The sequence below is a fragment of the Fusarium verticillioides genome, chromosome 3 (genome assembly GCF_000149555.1).
Source record: "Fusarium verticillioides 7600 chromosome 3, whole genome shotgun sequence".
NCBI lineage: Eukaryota > Fungi > Ascomycota > Sordariomycetes > Hypocreales > Nectriaceae > Fusarium > Fusarium verticillioides.
This window is the reverse complement of record NC_031677.1, coordinates 1,351,188-1,378,316: the sequence shown is the minus strand read 5'-3', so window position 1 is coordinate 1,378,316 and position 27,129 is coordinate 1,351,188. Positions and strand designations below refer to the sequence as shown.

Below are 27,129 nucleotides of genomic sequence, written 5' to 3'. Positions count from 1 at the left end.
ATCGTTGCGGAATATCGGAGTTGGGTCTTGGATGGCGAAAGCTCAATTCAGCCTTGCAGTAATGCAGTCTCATTCTTTGCTTGGGACGGCTTTCAATTGCGGGGCCGACATTGAAGCTAGCTTCGTGGGTTATGTAAGCGCCAATATGGTGCTTAAGTCCCTGCCGACTAACTCCGTCTTACACATATTGAGTCCGCCGAATCGGAGCCGGGCTTTCACTCAAGAACACTATTCGACGACAAGTCTATCGGATCTTAGTGTTCCTCCTCGCTTGCACGATGCAATGCAGTAGTCCGGCTACTAAGACCTGCATGGGCGGGGAAGCGGTAAGGTCTTTTCGGCATGGAGGGATAGGCTTCGTCATGGAAGCAGGACAAGGCCAATGCTGAGCTACCATACCTCGGATTCGAGGTCACCAGACCAGAGAGCCGTTATGCTGTGCGTGGCATGAAGAGGAGGTTATGCTGAGTGACTGCCAGACGCATCAGAGACTCTGGTCCTAAGTCGGCCATCAACTCGTCTCGAAAGAGCTGGTCTAGATTCCAGCCATGGTTTTGGGTACAGTCACAACGTGTTTACCAGCGTCGACCACGCCGAGTAACCAATCGCTAATGGCGAAGAGTTCAACTTGTTCAGCCGTTAGGACTGAACAGCCTTGACTTATGCCATGTGCGTTACTCCCCTCTAAAGGGCTAAACTGGCAACATCCCCCAGTAACTGTTACCAACACAGGCAACTTGGCATAACGAAACCGTCTGAAATCTATAAATCGCAAATGTATCGTGTCTCGAGTTCGAGGAATGGCTTCTAGTGCAAATAGCGGAGGAGATGGTTCCACGCGGGATCTCCACACCCACACCCAGGGCCACACCCCTTGGCAACAACTGGCTAATGAGATGAGAGGTCCTTCGTTTTCGCTCGAAGATCCTAAAAGGGTGCTTTGCTGGCCAGAGCTTACCTACCTAGTATACGCGGAACCTGAACGAGTTCCAGAGCGAGAGGCCGAGCCGAAGAGCCATCCTGATGCTATTCTCGACGAACCGAGCCACTTTCGGCCCAGGTCTCTGTTTCCATTCAGTCACTTTGTGGTCTTGCCTGTTGTGAAAAACACCTTTTACAGAGTTGTCAGAGTCAATCCGGTGACTCATTGGGTGTTATTTCATCATAAGACTCTCTCGTAGCCGTCATCGAAACTGCAACGAATCCATCCTTCACGTAACAGGCACCGGCCCCCCCTTGGCGCTATCTCCGCGTGGCAGACACCCAGGTCTATTGCCGTAATCCGAATCTGTTGAGCGTTGGTTCAAAAGGTCCCTAATAAAATGTCTGATTTTACAGTGCTTTGTAATCCATTGGGTCCTTTGTCTGCTCTCTTCCTGGACCATACAGGCGATGCAGCCACACCCAACCCACTCACACCCCCTGTAGACGACGGAATCTTTTTGCTACTGTCATTTTGACGAGATTCTATTACTTTTCTAATTCACCTTTATTCCCTTTCCCTTCGTCTTAAATTCCCATCTGTCTCTTGTGTCTTTTCTGATTTCAACCCGCCAAGATCTACCTGCGGGCCGTCCATCGATCGTTTCTATTTCTTGGCAACCCATTACGAGGTTGTATCGCGATCTCAGAGACGAAAGTATATTGTTTCCGGTTCAATCCCGTCGCCTTTCACTCCTCATAGTGTCATTGGTCTCGCGACGACCTTGTACAAAATTGACATTGCTTGTGAGACTTTATCTTGGTATCATTAGATATATGCTTTAGCCGTGAGCTTCAGAGCTATTCCACGCCTCGTATCTGTAATCCAACATTTACAGGGTAAACGAGATTGATACAACGCAAATATGCCCGATCCTGTGGACAAGGAGCTTCAGCCCTCTGATACCCAAGCAGCTTCTCTCTCCCCCACAAATTTCGAAAAGTCCAGCGACTCAGATGAGGACAAGATAAGGGAGTTTGGAGAAAAGGACGCCGAAAGAAGCGAGAAAATTGATGAAATCAGTGAGAAAGATGAATCAAGACTTGCAGATCTCGAGGAAATCAAGACTGGCGCAACTGAAGCTTCAGCAATTACAGCGACAGCATCAGGAACTCAAGCTCAACAGAAGAAGCCATGGCATAAGAAATTGAATCCTCTCCGCTGGGGCTCGCCACCTCCAGTTCCTGAAAAGCCAGTGCAGAGTAGGGAACATGATGCTGGTTTCCTCAGCAAGTTAACATTCCAATGGATGGGACCGTTGATGCATGTGAGTTATTAACACTTTCTCAAGTCCTATCTCGCTGGTTATACTTCAGATCTGCACGCCACCAATTTCTGACACGAGGCGCGGCCCGTCTTACAACGCTTTTGCTGACTCGATGATATCAATAGGCTGGCTACCGAAGACCCCTGGAAGAGAATGACATCTGGACTGTCAATCCGGACAGAGCCGTGGAGCCACTGACTCTTCAAATGAAAGCATCGTTCCAGAAACGAGTTGAAAGAGGCGAGAAGCACCCCCTATTCTGGGCTATGCACGAGACTTTTAAGGGGGAGTTTTGGACGGGAGGCGCATGTGCCCTCTACACCAGCATTATTCAGGTCATCAGTCCATTCACCCTTCGATACCTCATTCAATTCGCCGCCGATGCGTATGTAGCGAACAAGACTGGTGGGCCTCCGCCCCATCTTGGTAAGGGTATCGGCCTGGCCTTTGGCATCACACTGATGCAAATCACCCAGAGTTTGGGAACGAACCACTACATCTACCGAGGCATGACAGTTGGTGGTCAGAGCAGAGGAGTTTTGATTGGGCTTATCTACGAGAAGTCGTTGGTCATCTCTGGCCGCGCCAAAGCCGAGGGTGCTTTACAGAGCAACGCGCCTGGTGCAAAAGACGATGCTGAAGATAAGAAGAAGGCCAAGAAAGCCAAAAAGGCGAAACCGGATGCGTCAGATGGTACAGGCTGGGGAAACGGTCGCATCACTGCTCTACAGAGTGTTGATACGTATCGTGTCGATCAGGCATCTGCTCTCTTCCATATGGTGTGGACGTCTCCTATCTTATGTCTCCTCACTCTAGCACTCCTGCTCGTCAATATTACCTACAGCGCCCTGGCCGGTTACGGCTTGCTTGTTATTGGAATGCCGTTCTTGACGAAAGCCATTCGAAGTTTGTTTCACCGGCGACGAGCGATCAATCTAATTACCGATCAACGTGTGTCTCTTACCCAGGAAATTCTGCAGTCAGTCCGCTTTGTCAAGTTTTTTGGATGGGAGAAGGCTTTCCTCGAACGTCTCGGTGATTTCAGAAATAAGGAAATCCACGCCATTCAGATCTTGCTTGCCATTCGAAACGCACTCAATGCCGTCAGCATGTCACTCCCCATCTTCGCCTCCATGCTGTCCTTCATCTGCTACTCCCTCACGCATAGCGGTCTTACGGCTGCGGAGGTTTTCTCCTCACTGGCTTTGTTCAACGGTCTCAGAATTCCTCTGAATTTGTTGCCTATGGTTCTGGGTCAGGTAATTGATGCGTGGGGCTCTGTTCAGCGAATTCAAGAGTTTCTGCTTCAGGAAGAGATGGTCGAAGATATGACAATCGACACCACAGGTGACGATGCGATCCGACTGGAACGCGCCTCTTTTACTTGGGAAAAGTCCCACAAGGAAGAGTCTGAGAAGAGCGAGAAGGACAAGAAGCACACCCAGGCTCAAACCCCTCAGCACGAACCTTCGGGTGATGACACAAGCACTTTGGTCGAGGAGCGAGAGCCTTTCAAGCTTCAAGATCTCAGCTTTGAGGTAAAGAGGAACGAGCTTGTTGCTGTCATCGGATCAGTTGGTAGTGGGAAGAGTTCTCTGCTATCTGCACTCGCTGGCGATATGAGGAAGACAGATGGCCACGTTACCTTCGGTGCGTCTAGAGCCTTCTGTCCTCAATATGCTTGGATTCAGAACACAACTCTCAAGAACAACATCATATTTGGTAAAGACATGGACAAGAATTGGTACAAAGAAGTCATTCAAGCGTAAGTTCCCTCTGTCCTCTCGCTTTAATTGTCACTAACATACTTTCTAGCTGCGCGCTCCAGGCAGATCTCGATATGCTTCCCAATGGCGATATGACGGAAATCGGCGAACGTGGTATTACCATCTCTGGAGGTCAGAAGCAGCGTCTCAATATCGCCCGAGCGATCTACTTCGATGCCGATATCGTTCTTATGGACGACCCCCTCAGCGCTGTTGACGCTCATGTTGGCCGTCATATCTTCGATAACGCCATTCTTGGTCTCCTCAAGGATAAGTGTCGCATCCTTGCCACCCACCAGCTCTGGGTACTCAGCCGCTGTGATCGCATCATTTGGATGGAGAACGGCAAGATTCAAGCTGTCGATACGTTCGAGAAACTCATGAAGGACCATAAAGGATTCCAGTCTCTGATGGAGACAACTGCCGTTGAGGAAAAGCGAGAAGAGGCCACCAAACCCGACGATGGCGAACAACCCACGGCGGACGAGAAAAAGAAGAAGAAGAAGAAGGGGGCTGCCTTGATGACCCAAGAAGAAAAGGCCAGTTCGAGTGTCTCGTGGTCTGTCTACGCTGCCTATGTCAGGGCATCTGGTTCCATATTGAACGCTCCGCTGGTGCTATTCCTCCTGATTGTCTCTCAGGGAGCCAATATCGTGACAAGTCTTTGGTTGTCATATTGGACTTCGAACAAGTTCAACCTCTCTACGGGTGTCTACATCGCGATCTACGCAGCACTTGGTGTCGTGCAGGCTCTCCTCATGTTCGCCTTCTCTGTGATCCTGTCCATCTTGGGAACGAAATCGAGTAAAGTCATGCTTAGGATCGCTGTTACTCGCGTCCTTCGTGCACCTATGTCCTTCTTTGATACGACACCACTTGGACGCATCACGAACCGCTTTTCACGGGACGTTGATGTTATGGACAACAATCTTTCAGACGCACTTCGCATGTTTCTGTTGACCATGGGTATGATCACATCTGTGTTCATACTCATCATTGCGTTCTACTACTATTTTGTGATCGCCTTGGTCCCCCTGTACATTGCATTTGTCACAGCAGCGATGTACTACCGTGCTTCGGCACGAGAGGTCAAGCGTTTCGAATCCGTCCTCAGATCACACGTCTTTGCCAAGTTTGGCGAGGGCCTCACAGGTGTTGCGTCAATTCGAGCCTACGGGCTGCAGGATCGCTTCATAAACGAATTGCGTGAATCTATCGACAACATGAACGGCGCTTACTACATCACCTTCGCTAATCAGCGGTGGCTCTCAATGCGTATCGATCTCATCGGTGTACTTCTTGTCTTTGTGACAGCCATCCTTGTTGTTACGTCCCGTTTCTCGATCAATCCTTCCACTGGTGGCCTTGTTCTGAGTTACATCCTCTCGATTGTTGGCATGATGCAATTTTCTGTCCGCCAACTTGCTGAAGTCGAAAATGCTATGAATGCCGTGGAGAGACTTTACTACTATGGTACTGAACTTGAGGAGGAGGCTCCTTCACATACCGTCGAAGTTCGGAAAACGTGGCCCGAGAAGGGTGAGATTGTCTTCGATAACGTCGAGATGCGATATCGTGCTGGCCTCCCACTTGTCCTTTCAGGATTGACGATGCATGTCAGGGGCGGCGAGCGCATCGGTATCGTTGGGCGTACTGGTGCTGGAAAGAGTTCTATCATGAGCACTTTGTTCCGTCTCGTTGAGATTTCTGGCGGCAAGATTACCATCGATGGCCTCGATATTTCCACCCTTGGACTTCACGATCTCCGATCCCGACTCGCAATTATTCCACAGGATCCCACTCTCTTCCGAGGAACTGTCCGCAGCAACCTCGATCCTTTCCATGAACATACTGATCTCGCACTGTGGTCTGCTCTTCGCCAAGCGGATCTTGTTCCTGCCAACGCTGCATCGCCCGAAGAAGCACGCCGTACAAACGACCCCTCACGTATACATCTAGACACCCCTGTCGAGGAAGACGGCCTCAACTTCTCACTTGGCCAAAGACAGCTCATGGCACTCGCACGAGCTCTTGTCCGAGGCGCCCAGATCATCGTTTGCGACGAGGCCACTTCCTCGGTGGATATGGAGACAGACGATAAGATCCAGGCTACCATGGCAGTTGGTTTCCGCGGCAAAACACTTCTGTGCATCGCTCATCGACTGCGAACCATCATTGGCTACGATCGCATTTGTGTCATGGATGCAGGACGTATCGCTGAGCTTGATACACCGATGGAACTGTGGAAAAGAGGCGGTATCTTTCGCAGCATGTGTGATCGCAGTGGTATCAGGGTTGAAGATATACATGGTGCGAAAGAAGAAATGGGTCTGGTGATAGGAGAAAGCAGCCAACAGTGAGATGCTGATAGCACGGCCATGAGAATTGTATTCAAGCATATAGACTTAACAAAGTCAATCATATACGAAAGCGCAACGAGCCCAAACGATGCGGCATCTTGGTTCATGAATCACAATTCAGTTATTTCCGTATGTCGCGGATTGTTATGTATGTGCATAATTTCCAAACTCATAATTACTCTGCTTAGACTGATAGAATTTGGGCAAGCTCCGTGCGTCCTAAGTGAGATACTGTAAGGCCTGTCGGAGTTTTGACGCCAATTGCACAAGGGAACATTGAGGATAACATGTAAAGCACTTGATGGGTCTGCCCGGATCGACTGAAAGTTGGGGAATGATGGCATGGAGCCCGAGCGATCCTTGACAAAACGGTGCACTTAAGACTTTTCTTCATACATATAAAAGTATATATCCTTGGTAGCTCGCAAATCGCGGAACGCCTGGCATAACAAATGACGCTTTCGAAATATTCTAGTCTAGCCACTCTTTTATCGGCTTCGCCATTTAACTCAGAAACACCATCTCGTGTTGTCGGCTGGCCTGGCTATATGTACTTCTTGCAACGAGTAAAATCCCACAGCTCAGTCCTCAATGCCGTTCCATGATTTCTCATCCTCAGACCTAATTGCGGTTTCTGACTTTGGCGTCTCTGACTTGGGTTCCTTCACAGGCTTGGAGGACTCCTGGGACTCAAGAGCTATCGACTTTCGAGGCGGCGATTCTTTCTCGTCTGGAGAATTCGATCGTCTTCGCTTCTCTCCCTTGCTGGGAGTTTGTTGCTTGTCTTGTTTCCATTTAGGTGAGCTATTACCCTTCGACTCAGTTTTCTTCTTATTCGACTTGTTACCAGCGGGTGCTTGTGGCTTGTTCTTGCTCCAACTCTCGAGCATACGAGCAACTTGAGGCCCCCAAACCTCTTCACCCTTGGCCAGATCCTCGTATTCGAGACAGTTGTCGTTTCCGACTTCGAAATCGCTCTGGCGTGTCCGAGCAAGCTCTGCCATAAGAGCAGCTGAATCTAGCTTGGCCCCTAGGTCATGGCAGAAACTCCTGACGTAGAATCCAGATGTTACAGTTAACCGGACCTTCACGGCGGGAGGTCCTTGGTCACTCCATGGGGGAGGTGTGCTTGTATCGGGCGACTCTGGAACCAGGTTCGAGCCCTTATTAGAGTATGTCGGCTGTGGTAGCTGTCCAAGAGCGCCAGACATCATGGGAGGCTCTTTGGACTTCCGTGATCGCTTCGATGGTGCATCTTTGATAAGCGCATCCTGACGCTCCTCAAAGCTGCGCTTGAACGATTCGTGCGCCGCTATCGCTTTATCGTCCTGTTGCTTCTCCTCTGGGCTCAACTTCTTGTTGGTCTCCTGTTGCTTCTTAACCCTCCAGACCTGCTCCGCCAGGTTGCGCTCTGCAGCCTCAGCTTCCTCGGTTGGCCATCGGTGATTGTGCTTCCCAGGCTCATACCATTCCACCAGCTCGATGTCCTTAACCTCGACTTCTCGACCCTCAATCTGTCGTGGAATGGGCTTGCCTTCGCGCGCATACTCATACAGAGGCTTCCCGTTCATCTTCAAGGCAGAGTATAGGGGCGGGATTTGCATCTGACGGCCCCTGAACGTTTCGAGCTCCTTCTCAACTTTTTCGCGAGTGATATGCTCATATGGCCGCTTGGTCAGAATGCGACCTACTCGGTCGTAGGTATCGGTCGCGGCGCCAAATACGACAATGGTCTCGTACGTCTTGGTGCATTCCAGAAACTGGGGAAGAGACTTGGTGGCTGATCCAATGCCCAGGATGAGAACACCCGTAGCAAGAGGATCTAAGGTTCCTCCATGGCCAATCTTGACCTGCGAAGCTTTCTTGATGAGCTTGCGACGGGCGAACTCTTTGCCGGATTCGCTAATGCGCTTTGCGACCTCGGAATCGATCAATGGCTTGAAGAAGCTAGAGGGATTGAATGCTTGCTGGCATTCGCGAATGACTTGCGCTGAGCTTTGGCCGCAAGGCTTGTTGATGGCTAAAAGCGATCGTGTTAATCCAAAGTTCGCAACGAAACAGAGTCAGCAATTCACCCACCAAAGACGCCTTCTCGGACCTGGTCCGCTGCCATCTTCAATGTCTTTCGGGGAAGTCGCATAAGCTCTCCAAAGGACTAGATATGGCCAAGGGAAGAGAAGAGGAGAGAAGGGAGAAACAGAAAGTGTTGAACTTGAGACCGTGGTGGAGCTTGTTAAGAAGATCCAGCGCCCGCCCCCAAACGCACCACTCACTTACTTGACCTCAGAGCTCGATGCATTGTCTTCAACGCAGAAAAAAAAATGTCTTATCAGCAGCATTCCCCGCTTAAAAATTACCAGGAACAATTAAAGTAGTCTAGGCTACACACAATAAGTCATGTTAAATGCGCGAACAATAGAAACAGGAGAAGCTTGGAGCATACTTTAAGCACAATTGTTCAAACGATTTGTAAGTTCGTGGAGCACTTGGGATTTTCAATTGCCTTGAATCCAAAATAATCGCTTGGAAGTACGAGGCTCGCCGACTCCCTGTAATACAAAACGGGAATACACATACTGCTCGAGTAATAATTTCAGCTCTAGAACCTGACGAGCCATTATCGGCGATCCTTGATTGGAGCAAAGGCACTTTAAGAAACGCGTTCTAGTGGGACACTCAAGAACACCTTACCTTAGCCCTCAGGGGCGCAAGAAAACACCGAACCTTGATATAGGGTGTCAAAATAAACTTAGCAAAGAGTTCCCTAAGCTTAGGCTAAATTTACCTAATGTTTTTATCGCTTAGGGTCAAGGCCCTGAGTTTTCTTTCCTCCCCTAGCTTAGCTACTTGGGTATCTTGCCCCAGGGAATCAGAAAAGTTGGAGGTTTAAGTCAGGGTGTCAAAAAAGGGGAGTCAAACGGCCCAGAGAGGCCATGTCAAGCGTCACGAGTGTTTTTGTCTTACTAGATAGTTAGAGGCTCAAAGCTTTCCGACATCCCCTCGCCTACCTCGTGCAGGCACTTTGGAAATCAAATGCCCCTGTCGCTTTAGTGGGCTATTCAGTGATTTGCCCCGCCATCTTGCCATCCATTTGAAGCGCGACCGCGTTTCTAGGTCGGCCTCCCCAGTGGAAAGTGCCCGACTGAATGCTAAGGTAACCTCCATAAGTTAGCTCTCATCAACTGCACCTTTATTATATTCGCAACCTTTCTGCACCACTCTCACATCACCAACGCCTCCCATTCTTGCTACGAACAAACCACCTCTCGCTAATCCATTAATCTGTGCTTTCAAAACAAGTTGATATTTATCAACATCTCTGCTCCCTGCCTACCGAGGCCGACTTCCTCGTGAGCTCTCAAATCAACAACCAGCCAACGTCTAACGCCCCATTTCGATGAGCGCTCTCGAGGCTTGAATATTGCAAACATGGTCGGGCGCCCCCGCCGGGCGTCTACGTCTAGTGTGGATACGGAAGATGAGAGTCAAAGACCATGGAAGCAGGAGAAATCGGTGCTGCGGTTTGACGCCGGTGGTGTGGACCCAGATACGACCTTCGAGATCAAAGATGCCGTCGTTCTCAACAAAGATGGCCACACCCTTGAAAACGCCCTCGATGTCGCTACTCGTGGCCCCTATATCATCCGAGGATTGCTCAATATCGAGGAGCAGTCTCAGAGAGCACGCCGTTGGTTCTTGCACACCATGATTACGATGTAATGAGATCTAATTGTATGTTACAGTCATAATGAAAGTGCGCTCTTTGACACCTTTCGAAGTCAGAAAATGCGGCCAATACTCTATCGGAGAATCTGAAAGCGGTTCTCCAGTCATATGGATGCTGGGTACCTGTGCATGGTTCGAATTAACCCCTGCGCCAGCATACCTCCCCATATACAGAAAGATGCAGGAGGCTATACGGCTCTACTATAGATTGATGGCAATCTACAGGGACCAGAAACCCAAGAAGGCCAAGAAAAGCAAAAAAGATTCTTTGAAAGAACTCTACCAGGTATTCCATGAGGTACGTATCACGGTCCCTCATATGCTACTAGCTATACAACGATCCTGACTCTTCATACAAGTATGCTGCCAGTATAGGAGATGGTTCAACTCTCGAGGAAGTGATCACAAGATGTGATGGTCATGCTTCGTTTCTCATTGCTCAGTGCATCCAAGACCAAAGCGAGGTCGAGTGGTCCATGACCCCTTTCTTCAAATGGTTGATAAATAGACATCAAGTAAGTATAAGATCCTTTTCCGTCCGGACAACTGAATCTAATCAATCTCTTCAGGAGCTATACAACAAAGAACTTGAAAGAGTGACCAATCCTCCGCAGCCCGAGAGATCCCCCTCTCTTGAGGCCAGTAACCCCCCTGTCTCACAGAGATTGACCTCCCGAACTCGCAATGCTTCTTCGGGTCCGTCGACAGCTCGCGACGCAACCCCAGATACCAATGAGTCTGAGGACAGTCCTCCCCGACGACGATACTCAAGATCGCGGTCTGCTACTCACAGGCCCGAAAACGGTGCCGCTGACTTGTTCAACTCTACACAAGCTTCAAGAGACGGATCAACAAGGCCAGTCAGCGTTCATTCTTCAGCTAGTGTACCAAGTGTCCGTATGAGCCAGGCGCCTGTTACGGTGGATGCCCAGGACGATGCTTTCCGGTGCATTCTTGATGCCCTTGCGTGGATTCGCGTAGAGATCAGCAAATCCAAGGGCGGGCGTCTAAGCATTTCAGCTGTGACCAGCAGACTCTGGGAAAATTTTACTTTCCCCACCTACAAAGGCGAGTTAAAGCCAGCGTATAGGGTGCCCATCAAGGAAGTTCTCCATTACAATGTGCACGCTCTTTTACAGGTTCTTGACAAGGATAAATATGATGGCGAATTCTACTCCTGGCTACAAGAGCTCGCCGAAACGCCTTTCAACCCTGTCGCCATTAAACCATCAGATTTTCCGTACTACGTTAAACGACGTCAGCAATCTAACAAGAACAACCCAGGCAAACCGTCAACCCCTTCACAAGCTGGAGCCTCCTCAAGGAACTTTGATGAAAGGTTTTCAACTCCTCCCCGCTCTTCGCCTGCAGGTAAGAGCCTTAGGCGACCAGGTCGTCCATCTGGTATAAAGTCCAGTCTTCGTCTGGCAACCACTTCTAGAAAGCGGCCTCATTCTGAAGTTGATAGTGACTCGGAGGATGAGGGGTCACAGCCGAAGCGATCTCACTACTTTTCTGGTGAGGAAGAGACCATGGGTAATGCCAGTCACATGAGTCTTTCCGAGGATGAAGATGCTCAAGAAACATCTGAAGGCCCAGTCAAGATTTATCTAAGAGCGGACAACATCCCTACAACCGTTCCACGTGGCCCCGGCGAGACATGGGTCTGTGAAGAAGAGGATTGTGGATATGTGGTTCGTGGCGGTGATATTCAAAACTGCCAAGACCGTATCAGACGCCATTTTAACGAGCACGAGCAGCAGATGGATCGTGTGAATCTCGCCAGGACCGAAGCCACTCGCGGTCACTTGCCTGTAAAGTATGCTTATTTCCCGCCCTTTCTGATTCTCGTTGAGTTACACTCCCCTTGCATTACCCAGCAAAGGCAAACCACACCTGTAGACCAAGTTGCTACGACAGCCTCAACTCCAACACTTGCGAACAGCCCTGTTGCACCCTCTCTCCAGCCACGAACACCAGAATCGTCTCCAATGAAGAGCCCTGCTCTTGCGAGCAGACGCAATTTTAGGTCCATTGTAGATGGATTCAGAAGGCCCGCCCATCCCGTTTCGGATAGCATTGATAAACTGACATTTTGATAATAGTCACTTAATGGACAAGCTCAAAAAGCTGGGTGAGAAGTCCCAGGCCGCCGAACAGCTTATGGTCAACGAAATCGTGTTACCCCAGCGCATCAAACGAAACCTGCTTGTTTAATCATATCAGACGACACTTCTCGGCTCTCGGGCTGAATCATACTTTCTGCATCAGCCCTATATTTTGTTTCAAGGAGATACCCTCAGCAATGGCGCAGCGTCAGTTATGACGAGGCCAGTATTCAATTGTCATGGAAGTAGCAATATCTTGAGGATGTTGTATGCCACAAAACTCAACCATCACTTGCGGACAGTTACGCACGAGTGAGCTTAGAATGGGCAATATTATAAACCTACTCAAGTCATGAATTATGTATTGACCCTACCAATCCACTTATACGTGTGGATAAGATACACTAAGTCACCTAATAATGATCATTAAATCTGCAGTAGATAGCCTAACAGCGCTGTGTCGTGAGATCAACCTATCCTTTAAAATTATGTAAATTACCTGGATTCCGTACCCTGTAGTTTTAGAAATGAGACTCCGAGTAAGCTCCATTTTAGTACACACATATCTATCGCTCCGTGTTCGGAACTTTGCAGTTCGGTCGTCTAATTTTCTACTCCATCCGTAGCCATCTTGTCTTTACCCAAATTCTTGCTCGCCTCGAGAACAAATGCCTCCTCGATGGCACCCATCCTCTTAAAGACACGCAGCCATCGTTGTCCCCATCGTTGGATCATGGCTTCGCGATCGCTCGACCCGTCACCTCCCTCCATCAGCTCATCCTTGCTTCCACCAGCCCAGCTAACGAGAGCATCCTTCATGGCACGGAAAAGATCCTGAGTCGACTTCATCTCCTTGAAGCGTGTCTCCTCATCGGTTTCGGGTGCAGCGACAACATCACGGCTGCGACGGGTGACTTTGAAAATCGTGTTAAAAACCAGCTCAAAGATGTGAGGTTCGGTGAGACTATCACCGCCATCAGTGCCGTTGGCTGGCGTGCTAGCCACAAGAGCCCAGTCTACCACGGTAAAAGGGGTCAAGATGGAGTAGTTGACAAGTTTCTCGATGATCGAGAGAGCAACACCAGGGTGCGCGTGCCAGTAACTCATGACGGCAGAGATAATTTGGGCGCGCGCCGCATCGGAGGAATTACCAGCTTCAAGTAATCGACCCTTGGTCCGCTCGATACAGGCAAGGACGTGGCTTAACGACTTGGAACCAACCCAGCAAATGGCAGTCATAAAGACATCTGTGCTGGCAACTATAGGGTCCAATGATTGCTCCGAAGCTTGGGTTTGAATGCTCCTGAAAAGAGGCTCAAACTCCTCATCTGGTCCTTTCCGTCTCAAAAGACTGGCGATTTCCTGGCCCTCCTTCGAGAACGGTGTTTCTGAAGCATAGTCAGTAAGCTGCGCTGGGCCATAGAAATTTGATACATACCAGGATTCTGAAACTTGAAGTCGGGAACATCTTTCTCTTTCTCGGGGCCTACCAAGGGTAGGTAGGGTTCAGGGAGGGTCTTCTGAATTCTCTGGGCAAAACTCAATCTCACCTCCTTATCCAGGGCGCCCTTCAAGAACCACTTGCTGGGATGGGCATTTGGCAGTTGCGCATCATCGACCCATTCGGCCCACTTCCAGGTGAAGCCAAAGTTACTGAGATGGTGGGAAAACCAATCCATGAACCGATAGCTCAGCTCCAGGTCCATCTGAGGGCTGTTCCGGTAGAGGTATCGTATAGCCCTACCAAGAGAAGGGGCAATAGCGGCTGGTGCCAACTTACAGGCCTCAGTGAGGACTGAATGGTAGTACACAAGCTTTCGCTCGGGCGTGGGCAGTTGGAACAACTGCGAAAACACTGTGTCGACAGCAACATCCTCTGGCTTCCATGTATTTTTACCATCGGGAAAGTTCTTCAATTCATCAAAAGGGGTGGCACGCTTAACAAAAGTGCCGTCAGCGAAATAGCAATCCAGGTCCATCAAATAGCGAGCCGTCACATTACGGTTGAAGTCCAAGATGTTGATCGTGTCGAGGAGGCCATCGCGGATAAGCAATGCAGCGATGTCGGTCACAGCCGGGACTGAAGGGATCTCCTGTTGAGAGTAGACTGAAAAGTAGATCTCTGGAAATAGAGGCCGGGGCCCGGCGATAACAGTCGCGGGAATGGCGATAGTGGGAAGCGCGTGTTTAGGCGCATTAGAGAGTTTGTCTTGAGCCTCGATATCTCCCAGTGGCATCTCCCAAGGTCGTGGCAAGCATGATAGTTCCCAGTTCTTGGCTGCTTCGGACTGGAGCTGCTGTTGAAGCAGCATACAAACACTGAGAGATGTGCCAGGACTCTCCTCTTTGCCCTCGGGGTGATAAGGATCAACAAGTACCTGTAGGGCATGGGGTTCGGAAGCAATAATGTCTGTCTTCTCCATCAACTCCGCAGCCTTTTGGTGAAATTGTCCAGGGGCGGACACCATGATGTAAGGGATGGTAAGGAGAATTATCTTGACAATTTCAGTACCAATAGTCTGCCATAAGTCAGTAAACAGATTCAGGTTGCCACATCGTTCAACTCACGTCGTCCGAACTGGCCGTTTGGAGGTCTGCAGCTCGACTGAATAACTCTTCTAGGATGGGAAAGAGGCCATCCCCTTCCATCAAAGACTGCAGACAGGCCAGAAACTTGAGCAGCAACTTGACATCACGCCACTCGCCCTGAGCGATCTTGTCTGCTGTGATTTGCCCAATGCGAGCGAGGATCTCGTCAACAAACTCAGGCTTCAAGGTATTGATGATGTGAACAACGGCGGCAACGAAGGGCGTCTTGAGAGGCTGTTCGAGCAGAATTTGTGTCACCAAGTCGAGAAACGTCTTGCGAAGATTTTCGTCGTCATGATTTTCGGCCACCATATGTGCAATGGATTGAACTTCTTCCGCCCATCTGCGCAGAGGAGAGTCTGCGATGCTCAGAAGCTGCCGCCGGACGCGCACAGGAAGCGGTGCTGAGTCAACTCGTCTTCTCTGGTTTCGGCGATCGTAATGGTCGTCATCGTCTATAAAAAACAGAATATTAGCAGGTGAATCGAAGGGAACGCGACAGCTTCGCGTAGCTTGCATCGGTTTGAGCTCGGTGCAACACACCTCGATATCTTCGCTTGCGGTAGCCGCCTGGTCGTCTATCGTAATCAGCCATAATGCGCTTCTCGTATTTGAAAACGCAGCTGCTTCTCGAATCTCAATGGTGGCTCGTAGTGATGATAAGTAAAGTTTGTGAGGTCGAATGCGAGGCTGCGTCACTGCTAAAAGTTTGGGCGAAGGGCATCCACTAGGGACGGAATTAAGTAGAGTGATATTGGTAGCTGCTGCCCTGAGGTACATGAACTAGCGTGGGGATTGGAAAAGGACCGCGAGGCTAACACGGTAACACCTGAACTAAGCATGAATGCCTGAGGCAGGAATATGCAACCGTTGACTTCAGTCTGCTTGCGTTCCTGAGTCTCTCCCAACATGAGAGTCAAATTACTACTAATATATTGTTCAGATCCATAAAACGAATTATACGAGAACCGTTGCCGATATTGCGAGGCTACGAAGTGTGCGGCCAATTTGCGGGCTTCGACATGATTTCGAGCTTGATATAACATAAAAGACTCCATACTCAGCTTTGAATTCTCGAGACTGGTGATCACTCAAGTAAAATGATGTCCAACGCTACGTAGAAACCATGAACACGTGGATTTTATCAACTTGCGCGATTGAAGTCTATACATAAAAGCTGTATGCTTTCCAGAGACGTCAAACCCAGAGCAGCCTCCCCCCCCTCCCCGTGCTTCGATGTGTCACATCATTCATTCTTCTGCCTTTTATTTGTAATTCATAAGCAGTCCCTTATTCTTTATATCGTCTTGGACCATTGACGACTAGACCAAATAATGCCAAACTCCTCCACGTCTGCGGGAAAGCGAGAGTAAAATGCCACAGGGCCGTCCATGGCCAGCTTCAATTGATAAATTCGTTGCAGCGCTGAGGACAATATCGGGTGCCGGGTAATGTTCACCGCAGGCCATACCAGACCAAACCTTTTCAACCACTCAGGCGTCTCCAACCGATCCCAGGATCGGAACCCTCTGAGCAACCATGGCCAAGGCATAACGTGGTACCAAAAGAAGAATTCAACAAATGTCATCATCGCCATTCGCAAAGCCAACCATAGCCGAATAATTGGGGTTCCTCCCTTGAGACGCATACAATGAAAAAAAGTGCACCGATCATCCTCATGCATCGAAACTTGGTCTAAAAACGTAATTCCCTGTGATATGCATCAATGGGGTTATCCCTCGTCGTGACTAGCCTTAAGGCAAAACTGAGAGCGGGTTCATATAAAGGGCACGCACAACGCCCAATCCCCTCCCTGCCGGGAAAGACTCCAACGCTCGCCAGAACACACGTGCCTTCTCATCTGGCCCTCGACGCCTATACACCGTGCCTTATATCAAAGACCGACGCTATTAGCTTCAGGACCATGTAGCGCCTGCCCGCCATCTGACCCGGCCTTAGCCTGGGCCATTGCTCCCAACCACTTTTACTCAGCTCGGTACTGGGAGTGGACGAGGCAGGACTCTTCCACAGCCGCGGAGAGCCTGAGAAGGGTGTAAGCAAATGCAAACTACCCTTCGCCTCGACGTGAGGCCGGCTCAATCGAGTTTCGCCATCATCTCCTGCTCCGTCAAGGGTGTGAAATGGTCGATATCAAGGCCTTGAGATGCTAGCACGGGTCGAATGTGTGCTGGAACAAGCTTTTGGTTCAGGCTGGGGGCGATTGAGAGTTCTGTATCTTTGTTAGCTGACTTGCTGATGAGGTCTATGGAATCTCATCATACCATGGCGTGTAAAATCGAAAAGCGCAGGGAGTTCACGAAGCTGGCCAGTGCCGTGTCGCGAATCAGGGAGCTTTGTATTGGGGTCCCGAAGCTCGTCAAAGAAAGGATGAACCATAGCATCGATAGCTGACTGTCGCTCGGTTGGGGTGTACTCAAGGAGGCGGGCGATGAGGTCAATAGCATTGGCATCAGCCTTTCGGAAGACCTTGTTAAATGGATGAGGCTTGATCTGGGGGAACTTGTGCTCCATGTAGTTGGGGTTCATGGTTCGAATTTGTTCTCGAGTAGGAGTGCCCAGGACCTTGATAATTTCAACGAGCTGATCAATACCGGACTCGCCAGGGAAAAGAGGTTGACCAAGCATCAGTTCAGCCATCACACAGCCAGTAGACCACACATCTAGACCAGTCAGCGAGGAGGTATGATCGGTATTCACACAGCAATCTTACCAATCTTTGTGGTATAATTTGTCGCACCGAAGATAAGTTCAGGTGCACGGTAGTACCGGGAGCAGATGTACGAAACGTTGGGCTCATTAGGGACCAAAATTTTCGCACTTCCGAAATCGCAAAGCTTAAGGATGCCGCTGTTGGGATCCAGGAGAAGGTTCTGAGGTTTGATGTCTCGGTGACAGATGCCCTGAGAGTGAATGTACGCCAAGGCTCTGAATAACTGGTAGATGTACAACTTGACCTCCAGGATAGGCATGGTAGTCTTCATCTTGTTGAAAAATCGAGAGGCTCGGTAGACGGTCTCGGGCACGAACTCTTGGACGAGGTTCAAGTAAACCTCATCTTTCTATGAGGGAATTAGCGGATTGGGCGAAGCAACTAGATGAGCAAGATTCGTACACGTTCACCATTGGAATAATAGAAAGCTTTCAGCTGAACAATGTTGGGGTGGCGGACAATGCGCATGATTTGGAGCTCACGGTTCTGTATTAAGGAAACAATTAGTAAATGAACCGGACAAGCTGGGTTGGTGCTTAGTACCTTGAATCGCTTGTCCTGAAGGACTCGCTTGATGGCAGCATCCTCTCCAGATGGCGACAGCTTGGTCTGGAAAACAACACCGAAGGAGCCATTTCCGACAATCTTGCATTGCGTGTATTGCAGGTCCCGAGTTTCTCCAGTCACTCCATCTTGGACCTTCTCGCGGATCACCTCTGCAATTGTGTCAGTTAAACGGTCATCTATCAAACCGGGCACAATATTCAGGCCCAATGGCAGGGGTTGGTATACTAACCTCCCATCCGGAGGCTGTTGAAAGCGTTTGGCCGATGAGCCGACATTGCTTGGATGCGTATGTCCTATTCGAAGCAAAAATGCAGGCAAAGTGGGCAAAGTCGCCGGGGCGGTTCAATGCGAGAGGAATGCTTTGTGTAGTGGGAGCCGTGGTGGGCAAAAAGAGCGGGCCAATGTTGGTGACTTGATTGAAAGAAGCTGAATTGCAAGCAGAAGCTTGGTCGGTGATGATTTCTTAGCAAAGGTCTGTATTTGCGCGAGACGAGTACAGGACACTTGGGTGACGATGGACGAGTAATGTCTCGGTCGAACAGGTTATCGGCACGGGCGCAGAGGGGCGACTCGTGAGGTTAATTCTGCACTCAAAGTTTGGTAGCCGGTGGATTTATGGCTGGTAAAACGTCTGCCGGCTGTCGGAATAGACTATAGACCGTATGTGAGCTGGAGGCAGTGACAGGGACGATGCGCAAAGAATTGGCAAGGCCAAGGGTATCTGGGGAAACAAAGAGAAAACCGAGGGGGAGAATCGGTGGTGTTTTTGGTGGCACGGGACAGGCTGGAGGGGGAGCGGGGCAGAGGGGAAGGGAGGGGAGGAAAGGGAACGGTGGGCGCGAGAAAGTGGGCAAGAGACGGGGTATAAAAAGCTGTTGGTAACGAGGGAAAAAGGACGCCGGGGGACAGGGCCTAAACATAGATCGAGTACTAATGGAGAGGTAGAGCCTTAGGTGGCGACGCAGGTGAGGGACGGACAGGCCGTGTTGGGTCAGGTCTCTCTTTTCCAATCCCAAAGACAACTTTTCGCTGACTGAGCGCGTGGGTACAAGCCCAAATTGACAAGTTTAGAGCAAAGCAGAGTGGGAAGAAGAGCGAAGAGGTTGAGATGAGGAATATGCGTGCATGCGTGCGGCAGGATGCGCTATGCTACCTACGCATGCATTCGGTGGCATGGATTTGTTTGGGTAGGTTCTGGATTGAATTTTTTTCCCTCCTCTCTGTTGTCACCTGTTTCTGCACTGGCTGCTGAGGCTTATGCCGGGGTCAAGTGGTGAAGGAGCTTCTGCAGTCACATTGACTTTATTGAATGAAGCTCGCATTTCACGCTGGCAAGTTTGAAAGTCAAGCACTTTGCTTTGTCGACCTTGAAAAAGCGCTGAGCACAAAGTGATGGATAGCCAGGCGTGTACTTGGTGCTAGGGGAGTGTGGGCATGGAGGCTGGCGCAAGGCGGGTCGGGGCGGGGTGCTGGCTAGATGGAACACACTCGTGACAGCCCGTTGACAGAATGCAGCCAGAGGTCTAGGATAATACGACGAAAAGCTGTTGCAAACCGAATGTTGAGACAGCAAAGGGAAAGTGAATAGGTGCAAGGGGGAATAGAAGGCCGGTGATGTTGTTCACGTGAAAGAAATGTACTTACTGTAAGGTAGTCTGTAATGCAGTCGACACGGGCAGTGATGACGATGATGCGCAATTGGGGCTCGTGGAGCTGGTGACCTCGAGATCTAGTTACGGCTGCTAGCACTGACCGATCGTGAGATGCGTCAGATTCTCGACTAATAAGGAACAAAGTGACAAGGGCCTCTGGTGTTTGTTGGAGAAGGGAAAGACGTAATCAGATTGACTTGACACGAGGCAGGGTGGTTGCTTGTGTTCATGTGAGTGCAATCCGGTGCGCTGCAGTACTGTGCTTTTGGCGGCGTATGTGGTGGTGCAGCGGCTAGGTACTGTGGCAGGGCCAGGCAAGAAGCAAGTCAACTTGAAATGCGGCGAACAATGGTAGGGGGCAGTGTAGACCTGATGAGGCTCTTGTTTCTGGATTTTCGAGTTTGACGAAGGTTCGCAGAAAGCGTCGACGAACGGATGAGTGCACTGCAGCAACAGAAGGCAGTGGCGGGAGCGAAGAGTTACTGGTAGATTGAGAAGCGGCTCGAGCGGACAGACGTAACGCGGATGCGGCTTGCGATGCGGCTTAGAACGGATATTGTCAAGCCAATATGAAGTCTGAAAGCCCCCAGAGCATGCCAACAAGGGCGATAATTGAGAATAATGGAATATGATGGCAGAGGAGGAATGCTTGACGTCCAGTGAAATGAGCTGAGCTGGGCTGGACTGAGCTTTGCTGCGATGGTGCTGAGCTCTGCTGGGCTGAGGAGCTGTTCTGAATGGGGCTTGGGCGCGAGGACCTAGTCTAATGTTGCGGAACCTGACTGGGAGAGCTTGGGTGGACCCAACCTAGGCGAACGACGGGTAGGAACCTAAGATGACAGCCAAAAATCACTGTCTCAGATGGTACCTCTCTTCGACTTAGGCACTTGTACTGCTGCAGCTCGAGGTGGTGCTTGAAAGAGTAACTCGCTGGGACTTGCGGGGCGTTTTCTGCTTAATCAATACAGAGTGACGGCATGGGCATGGGCATGGGTAAGGGTAGAGGCAAAGGTCAACAAAACCCTCTAAAGTTAAAGATTAAGGTCTATCGTTAGCCAAAGACGGTTGTTTGTGTTGAGCAAGACGTGTAATGAAGCGGTTTGGGAAAGAGGGGGAATGGTGTTGGTGTTTGTTGAGGGGTCTACCAACAAAGCTTGAGCAGAGAGCGACAGTAACATGGATAGGTTCTGCCATTCGTCTCATTGCCAGGCAGACATGGATGTCTCTTGATACGCTGCAGTTTCCAGACACGAGAAGCGAAAGATGCAAGCTATTCAGGACATGGGGCCTTGAGTCGTGAGGAATACGGATGTTATGTGGTATTGCAAGTAGGTACCTTAGGTTGGGAGCGAAATGGCGGGGATAGGGAGTATCACCAGTTGGGATCCGTAACTGCAGGTTTGTTTTAACTAAGTAAAAGGTAGTAGATAGGTAGGTCTAGGCCTGGAGAGCTTTCAACATGGGAAGCTACTACTCCGTAATGGTATTAACTTTTGCGAAGTAGTCGACAGCGAATGGCTCCAGCAGCACAAAGGATTGGGCAAAGTACAGCTGTGCTGAATTAAGATAGTCATCCTGGATTACGAATTTGATGTCATTTGGGAACCAATACCACCTGCTAACAAGTAGGCGTCGAGCCGGTTTCAATTGGCACGAAGAAAAAAACATGAATGTCTTGTGAGCAACTTGACGCCCATTCAAGGCAGACCCGCAGTGTTGGGCTTGCTCATGTGCCCATCTTGAGACTGGTCTGGAGGCATAATTGGGAGCAAGGCCAGGTACCCAGGCGCTAAAGCCCGGCAGGCGAGAGTCTCCCTTGTCTTGCATCAATGAACTTGGCTCTACGGAGTAGCTCACTGAGCACCAGACTGTACCTACTTACCTACCTTAGAGTTGGGTAAGGTTGATGAGGTGCCGCAGGGTAAGGTACCTACGCAGTAATCTGTACCAATCAGACAGGGATTCAATGGCGCTGATGTATGAAGGTGTACAAGCAGAGCACCTTCACGTTGGGGCCATGATATTCAGTGAATGTCGTTGTATTTTTATTCTATGGTTTTTCACTCCTTTCTATTTTAACAGCCAGATGCAGCTGATGTTCAATACATCTGCCATCTACCTTGACATTGGATCAAGGTACAAGACAGGTACGGATTGTACTGAACAAAATGTTCGGTTTTCTTTTCGTGCCAAAAGGGATATGTGCATTCCTCACGAAAAACAGGACAAGCTGAAATCATTGTGAGAATATCACGAACCATAATATTATATTGATAGCGATCATATAGGACCTAGTATACCTCAAGAAAGAAGAAAAATGACCTCAGTCTGAATTGAAGTACGGATGTCGATTCTTACCCTACCTAGCTATTGGCATCAAAACGTAACAAAGGTTAGCAGGTCCCCTGGTGGGCTCGGCAATGTAATAAAGCATTGATCATTAGCTGGCACCTGATGTCCTGAAGATACATGGAGGGTGGTTGCCTTCACGATGCAGTGATCGAGGAGTATATTATAAGCTAATACATACATACATAGGGAGTGATAGGATTAGAAATAGTCGATGAACCCCGTATGAAACCGAGAAGTCAAACTCGAATTGACATACATACAATAGGCATTCGAATGTCCTTGGATATGATATCCACAAAGCTCAAGTAGAACCTATAGCCCAGCGAGCATTTTAGTTCACATGATTTCCAAAGTGGTCTGGCCCAACTGAAGTTCAATTCGCCAACAATCAGCAGATGTCATCACCTCGCCTCACCCTAAGCAGTTACAGTGCCTCTGCTGTCCCGCCTCATCTCAAACCTCCTTGACCGGAGATCTTTTATCCATACACGACGAAGCTAACAAGACAGCCCAGCAAGCGTGTTGAAATACCTATCTGCTCACCAAGGCATGTCTTGTTGTTGAGCCAGTCGCGCAAGTACAACTACATTCCCATGTTCCGTACCTGGCAACAATTATCCAGGGATTATCATCGCTAGATCTTTAGATGCTCCAAATGTTATCCGTACCAGTGTTCAATCTATCGATCAAAAAGCAACGTTAGCGACAAGGGGGTTGTCGGACAGAGCAAACAGACAGCTAACAGCCCCTGCAACTCCCCTGGCATTGGCCCGAATCCACCGGGTTTTCCTTCATGGTTGGTTCCCACCTGATGTAGAAAGTCGAGATGACGATGGACGCTTTCTTACACTGAGCACATGCACCTGTGGGGCCGTGGCACGGTGAGGCTGGGTGGATCCCTGACGTCTAAAACTTTGGAACCTCGATAGATATCCAATGAAGCAGTGGTTAAAGGTTGCTGTTGTTGTGCCCTAATGGTTCGTCCACAGGAGCCACCCTAATCCTGATGGATATTGGGCTTTCGAAGGAGCTGAAGCCTGACTTGGATAGCTTGGGGGCATACCCTCGAATGGACGCACAGCATGAATATCAGCTTGCCTTTGGATCTGTTCATCCCAATGCAACCGCAACAGACAATTCCCGTCTCTCATGAGCCATGAAGTCGTCAGCGCCAGTGGTTGGATGGTAGGATGGCTGGGCGGCGATTGGTGGTGTCGAGGTTTAATTAATGGTGGTCAATGTGGATACAGGGTTACTTAAGTGTCAACGCCAACGGTGATCTGCCTCAGGCCAATCAATGGCCCAGACGTCATGCTGAGGACGTCATTCTGTACAGACCAACCGTACGGATACAGTGCCGAAGTGCTTTATGCCCGTGAATTCAGTTTTAAATATACAACAACCAAGCCCTGCGGTGTCGAAACGGAAGATAGATCTTGCACAGACGGACGGACGGGTGCATGTACCGTTTTGGAATGACAGGTGAGGTCACGCCAAAAGCCGATGCGGCCACGGCACATGGATGGCTAGCAACTCACCACGAGACCGTGATCTTGATGACGCTCATCAAATAGCCTCCAAAGGACTCGAACACTAACAAACGCCCTAGCCATCCATCAAAGCCCCTGGGCACGTCTCCACTTAGATCATGCTGACCACTGAATCGATGGCGGCTCTGAACCACTCAGAGGCTCGTGGCAGTCGCGGAACCTGGCGAGGGCATGCGAGCACCGTAGGAGGGGAGTTTCCCAGGTGGTGGGCAATCATGCTAGGTGGGTGGAGGACTGCGGAATGCAGACGGTCATGAGACCCCTCATATACAACGCTAATGGCCATGGCCAAGTTTAGGTTTGTGAAAAGTGCAAGGTGCATCTGATCAACATGAAGGGAATAAAAGGGGTCCCTGATCACTTTGGCCAATCATCAAAATCGTTAGAGCAAAGTTGAGGTCCTCACAAGCTGTTTTGACGACCTGGAATCAGCCATTGGAGTCTGAAACTAGTGAAGCGTCGTTACTTAGAATAGCTGCTCTTCCGAGCCGCCAAATGGAGGTCAATAAACACGCTTGCGGCTCAATTGATATACTGGAACTCGGCAAATATTCTTAGAGGCCCGCCACGATTCACCTTGTCAAGTAAGGACTCCCATGTAACATCATAGGGGAATAAAACACATCGCCAAATTGGGCTGACCGCGGTGACGCCGGGAAACGAAACAATGACATGGATGAGGGGTTTATAAGCTCCAATGTCTTGATATATACGGTTTCACAGTCCAAAGAGAAGGCAACGCCACTAAGCATGTTAGTTAGCATGACTTTGGAGGCGCCTTTTGGTTCCAAACATTGGGTCTGTTTCGGAGTTGCGATATCTCCAATTCTATGTCACCTGACAGATGGATGAGTGGAGCTAAAGATTGGATAGGACGACTACCTAGGATGGTTCCGTCACATTTCAACGTCGTCGATCGAGGCCGATTGGCAAAATCAACGATTAGACGGCTACGGACCGTGACGGCAAAGTACGAAGTTCAGTACTGAAACCAAGCCAGCTAGTGAATTGTCAGCTAGAACTGAGATATGTCTTTCGCTAACTATGACCAGCAGTGCCTTAAATTCACATGAAGGTTGAGGGTAAAAATATAGGTATTCCAGACGACGGCAGCTAGGGGCTATCTTTACATACGTTGATTTTTCTAACTGCACAAAACGCGCCCAACTATGGGCATCGTCGTTGGATGCTCGGGAGCCATGGCAGCTGTCAGGCTGATATCGAACGTTTGTACGGAGTATGTACCGGCTTGTATAGGGTGTTGATATATCAGCCCAGTTTTCAGCCTCACTGGTAACGCTCATATTCGAACTCTTCCCTTTTTTTCCCTGGATGTTTTGCTTGACTTGTCTAGCTTGTCAGTGGGACTGGCATTATCGAGTCTCTTGCAACTTAATAACTGAAGTCCGAACCCCCCTTTAGCAGACTCGTCGATAATGATCCGGTATTAGCTGCGTGGTTCACGAGCTTGTTGATGTTAGTCGATATATTTCAGTACCTTATAGTACTCCGTACGTGTTCAGTCACTCGAGCCAGTTGTTATACCGAGTTCCCCAAGCGCCCCCTCGCACAACTCAACAAGGGTTCACCGGCGGCTTTGGCGATCCATGGCACAAACCAAGTAGAGATCCGTGACACCCTACCCTCATGTAAACCTTGCAAGTAAGATGGTAATTACCTACATATTTCATTCACCTGAGCTGCTGTTCCGCCTTACTGGCAGTCGCCGTCTCGTCTGTCTGGTACATGTTGCACCTGTGCGTCGAAGTTATAGCACCATCACATGCCCAATCTCCATTGTTGTCCAAAGAAGCCGCTTGATGTCGGTTGTATGCTCGATGTATTTCTGGTTCTCGTCGGCCTTCCTGCCAATGTATAGCAGTAGACATATGGCCAAAATGATATTGTTTCACACAAAGCATACCCGGCATGGGACAAAACATGCTGGCTAAAAGCCGAAAAGTTATCAAAGATTGAAAGCAAACCTCGAGACTATAGTTCTGTTCCTCAGGGCTGGAACGTACTTTTTCACATTGACCTTGAGGCAATGGTATGTGAACAGCATGATGAGGCTGGGTTACACGGTCACAACAATAGCAAATTGAGGACTGTAATCTGACTTCCATCAGAGGATATCACCAAGCTAGCTTTCCCCTTGCAGGAATTGAAACACCTTGGAAGCTTGAACTGAGGAGCGGAGATCTTACCCATCGTCTAGCCAGTGAGCATATCAACGTACTAGAAGATGGCACGCTGTACAGACTCTTTAGGGACTCTGTTAGTCTATGACAGTATCTGAAGATACCAACACCTCCTCCAGTACTCCTGGAGGAACGACTTCAGGTTGTCCTGTTCAAAGCATTATTGAGCCCTTGTCGGAGTGGCATGTCCTTCTCCTAAAGCCAGCCCATGGTTTCTAGCGTCAAATTACTACCTACGAGGCAGCCCCAGTACTCGATTACAGATATATTGCGCCATATACGAACTCTCTCATAACCCTACTGGATCATTAGCGCCAGTCTCACTCACCTATTGCTATGTTGCCACCACGGCAAGTTGTAGAGCATGGCTGGAGTTGACAAGCGTTATTTTATTTCACTGCCAGAGGTTCCCCTCGTCTGACAATGCAAGGGTTGATATTGTGTGCAGTATGGTCCTAATATGTTCTTATGCAGGTAGTGATGCTGCTTGTCATATATGACTGCAACCCCGGGCTTTACCCAGCTTCCCCGGTTCCAAAGTTTTTCTTGTACAGAGTATGTACCTATGATCTGACAAATGTAACAGAGTAATCTCTCTTACATTCCCATATCTGCCAGGGCTTCTTTCTTCTATACTAGACAAATAATGTGGATATGATGACTCCGGTTGGAGATAAAAGTGCATATCCGCTGTTGTAATACATGCTCTATTGATTGATTTACAGTCATGGAGGAATGCTAATCATATGGCCGTCCGTAAGCATATGTACCCCTCAAGAAACAAAACTCAGCCAGCCAAAGGACACACTCATCTCATCAGTCCTACGGTAACTGCTCACGGCCCCCCTAACCCCTGTGCACACGCTTCCCTATCCAGCGACGTGCATCTTCTTGATCCAAACCCTGGCCATTCTCCAGGTACAAGGCATCGGAAGGCCACAGCGTTGTATTTGCACGACCGTGATCCTTGAGATTTTATCCTTATTTGACTTGAATGTGTACGTATGTAACATAGCATGAGCATGTGCCCTAACCTAGACTGCTCTGAGGTGAGTCCTGCCAACGCAACATGTTTGGATGAAGTACATATCAAGCCTGGGATATCGAACCACGCCCAAGTCAACACAGCATTTCTGCCATGTTCGGCTGGCGTACGAAGACCTCCATTAGCTTTTTGCTATCCAGGAGTGTGTGAAATATTAACACAATGCAACCGTTGCAAGCAATAGACTTAGAACTTTTTCTTTAAATTGGTTCATTTGGCTCCAAGCCCATGGC

General features: G+C 49.4%; 5 protein-coding genes across 14 annotated transcripts; 2 read left to right on the top strand and 3 right to left on the bottom strand.

The window, feature by feature from the left end:
• Positions 1 to 199: 199 nt before the first annotated feature.
• Positions 200 to 7,125, top strand: FVEG_07940 (ATPase). Of its 6 annotated transcripts, none has more exons than XM_018896670.1 (5): positions 200 to 1,769; positions 1,821 to 2,249; positions 2,375 to 4,014; positions 4,065 to 6,523; positions 6,572 to 7,125. In XM_018896670.1, the coding sequence occupies exons 2-4, from the start codon at positions 1,848 to 1,850 to the stop codon at positions 6,373 to 6,375; spliced, it is 4,353 nt and encodes a 1,450-aa protein (XP_018754179.1). In that variant the 5' UTR covers positions 200 to 1,769; positions 1,821 to 1,847; the 3' UTR covers positions 6,376 to 6,523; positions 6,572 to 7,125. The 6 variants fall into 6 exon arrangements, with proteins under 6 accessions (XP_018754179.1, XP_018754178.1, XP_018754177.1 ...); XM_018896672.1 differs by having other exon boundaries at positions 1,407 to 1,769; positions 6,584 to 6,899; XM_018896669.1 differs by having other exon boundaries at positions 4,065 to 7,125.
• On the bottom strand, positions 6,678 to 8,658 carry FVEG_07939 (tRNA pseudouridine55 synthase). The gene is made up of 2 exons (XM_018896666.1): positions 8,455 to 8,658; positions 6,678 to 8,395 (listed from the first exon to the last, which is right to left on the bottom strand). The coding sequence occupies exons 1-2, from the start codon at positions 8,513 to 8,515 to the stop codon at positions 6,957 to 6,959; spliced, it is 1,500 nt and encodes a 499-aa protein (XP_018754175.1). The 5' UTR covers positions 8,516 to 8,658; the 3' UTR covers positions 6,678 to 6,956.
• Positions 8,659 to 9,516: 858 nt separating this feature from the next.
• Positions 9,517 to 12,676, top strand: FVEG_07938 (hypothetical protein). 3 transcript variants are annotated; one of them, XM_018896664.1, is made up of 6 exons: positions 9,517 to 10,063; positions 10,119 to 10,399; positions 10,461 to 10,616; positions 10,671 to 11,169; positions 11,386 to 11,920; positions 12,207 to 12,676. In XM_018896664.1, the coding sequence occupies exons 1-6, from the start codon at positions 9,805 to 9,807 to the stop codon at positions 12,316 to 12,318; spliced, it is 1,842 nt and encodes a 613-aa protein (XP_018754173.1). In that variant the 5' UTR covers positions 9,517 to 9,804; the 3' UTR covers positions 12,319 to 12,676. The 3 variants fall into 3 exon arrangements, with proteins under 3 accessions (XP_018754173.1, XP_018754172.1, XP_018754174.1); XM_018896663.1 differs by having other exon boundaries at positions 10,671 to 11,920; XM_018896665.1 differs by having other exon boundaries at positions 9,517 to 10,399; positions 10,671 to 11,920.
• On the bottom strand, positions 12,577 to 15,639 carry FVEG_07937 (hypothetical protein). The gene is made up of 4 exons (XM_018896662.1): positions 15,342 to 15,639; positions 14,778 to 15,253; positions 13,648 to 14,728; positions 12,577 to 13,597 (listed from the first exon to the last, which is right to left on the bottom strand). Exons 1-4 carry the CDS (start codon positions 15,391 to 15,393, stop codon positions 12,813 to 12,815), a joined length of 2,394 nt encoding a protein of 797 aa, XP_018754171.1. The 5' UTR covers positions 15,394 to 15,639; the 3' UTR covers positions 12,577 to 12,812.
• Positions 15,640 to 15,699: 60 nt separating this feature from the next.
• FVEG_07936 (CMGC/GSK protein kinase) lies at positions 15,700 to 21,314 on the bottom strand. 3 transcript variants are annotated; one of them, XM_018896661.1, is made up of 8 exons: positions 20,898 to 21,304; positions 19,741 to 20,773; positions 18,326 to 18,747; positions 18,073 to 18,245; positions 17,932 to 18,015; positions 17,530 to 17,878; positions 17,081 to 17,479; positions 15,712 to 17,028 (listed from the first exon to the last, which is right to left on the bottom strand). In XM_018896661.1, the coding sequence occupies exons 3-8, from the start codon at positions 18,369 to 18,371 to the stop codon at positions 16,895 to 16,897; spliced, it is 1,185 nt and encodes a 394-aa protein (XP_018754170.1). In that variant the 5' UTR covers positions 18,372 to 18,747; positions 19,741 to 20,773; positions 20,898 to 21,304; the 3' UTR covers positions 15,712 to 16,894. The 3 variants fall into 3 exon arrangements, with proteins under 3 accessions (XP_018754169.1, XP_018754168.1, XP_018754170.1); XM_018896660.1 differs by having other exon boundaries at positions 15,700 to 17,028; positions 19,741 to 21,314; XM_018896659.1 differs by having other exon boundaries at positions 15,700 to 17,028; positions 18,326 to 20,773.
• Between the last annotated feature and the right edge of the window lie 5,815 nt (positions 21,315 to 27,129).

What these genes read in the sequence shown, in the direction of transcription:
- FVEG_07940 (XM_018896670.1), top strand. Translation starts at nt 1,848, where the DNA reads ATGCCCGATCCTGTGGACAAGGAGCTTCAGCCCTCTGATACCCAAGCA. An exon ending in GGATGGGACCGTTGATGCAT is followed by an intron (nt 2,250 to 2,374) that starts GTGAGTTATTAA and finishes TGATATCAATAG; the next exon opens with GCTGGCTACCGAAGACCCCT. An exon ending in TACAAAGAAGTCATTCAAGC is followed by an intron (nt 4,015 to 4,064) that starts GTAAGTTCCCTC and finishes CATACTTTCTAG; the next exon opens with CTGCGCGCTCCAGGCAGATC.
- FVEG_07938 (XM_018896663.1), top strand. Translation starts at nt 9,805, where the DNA reads ATGGTCGGGCGCCCCCGCCGGGCGTCTACGTCTAGTGTGGATACGGAA. An exon ending in GGTTGATAAATAGACATCAA is followed by an intron (nt 10,617 to 10,670) that starts GTAAGTATAAGA and finishes CAATCTCTTCAG; the next exon opens with GAGCTATACAACAAAGAACT. An exon ending in CGCGGTCACTTGCCTGTAAA is followed by an intron (nt 11,921 to 12,206) that starts GTATGCTTATTT and finishes TTTTGATAATAG; the next exon opens with TCACTTAATGGACAAGCTCA.
- FVEG_07936 (XM_018896660.1), bottom strand. Translation starts at nt 18,371, where the DNA reads ATGTCGGCTCATCGGCCAAACGCTTTCAACAGCCTCCGGATGGGAG. An exon ending in TTCAGGACAAGCGATTCAAG is followed by an intron (nt 18,016 to 18,072) that starts GTACTAAGCACC and finishes TCCTTAATACAG; the next exon opens with AACCGTGAGCTCCAAATCAT. An exon ending in TTTCGATTTTACACGCCATG is followed by an intron (nt 17,029 to 17,080) that starts GTATGATGAGAT and finishes ACAAAGATACAG; the next exon opens with AACTCTCAATCGCCCCCAGC.
- FVEG_07937 (XM_018896662.1), bottom strand. Translation starts at nt 15,393, where the DNA reads ATGGCTGATTACGATAGACGACCAGGCGGCTACCGCAAGCGAAGATAT. An exon ending in CCGCAAGCGAAGATATCGAG is followed by an intron (nt 15,254 to 15,341) that starts GTGTGTTGCACC and finishes TGTTTTTTATAG; the next exon opens with ACGATGACGACCATTACGAT. An exon ending in CTTCAAGTTTCAGAATCCTG is followed by an intron (nt 13,598 to 13,647) that starts GTATGTATCAAA and finishes ACTATGCTTCAG; the next exon opens with AAACACCGTTCTCGAAGGAG.
- FVEG_07939 (XM_018896666.1), bottom strand. Translation starts at nt 8,515, where the DNA reads ATGCGACTTCCCCGAAAGACATTGAAGATGGCAGCGGACCAGGTCCGA. An exon ending in GGTCCGAGAAGGCGTCTTTG is followed by an intron (nt 8,396 to 8,454) that starts GTGGGTGAATTG and finishes GATCGCTTTTAG; the next exon opens with CCATCAACAAGCCTTGCGGC.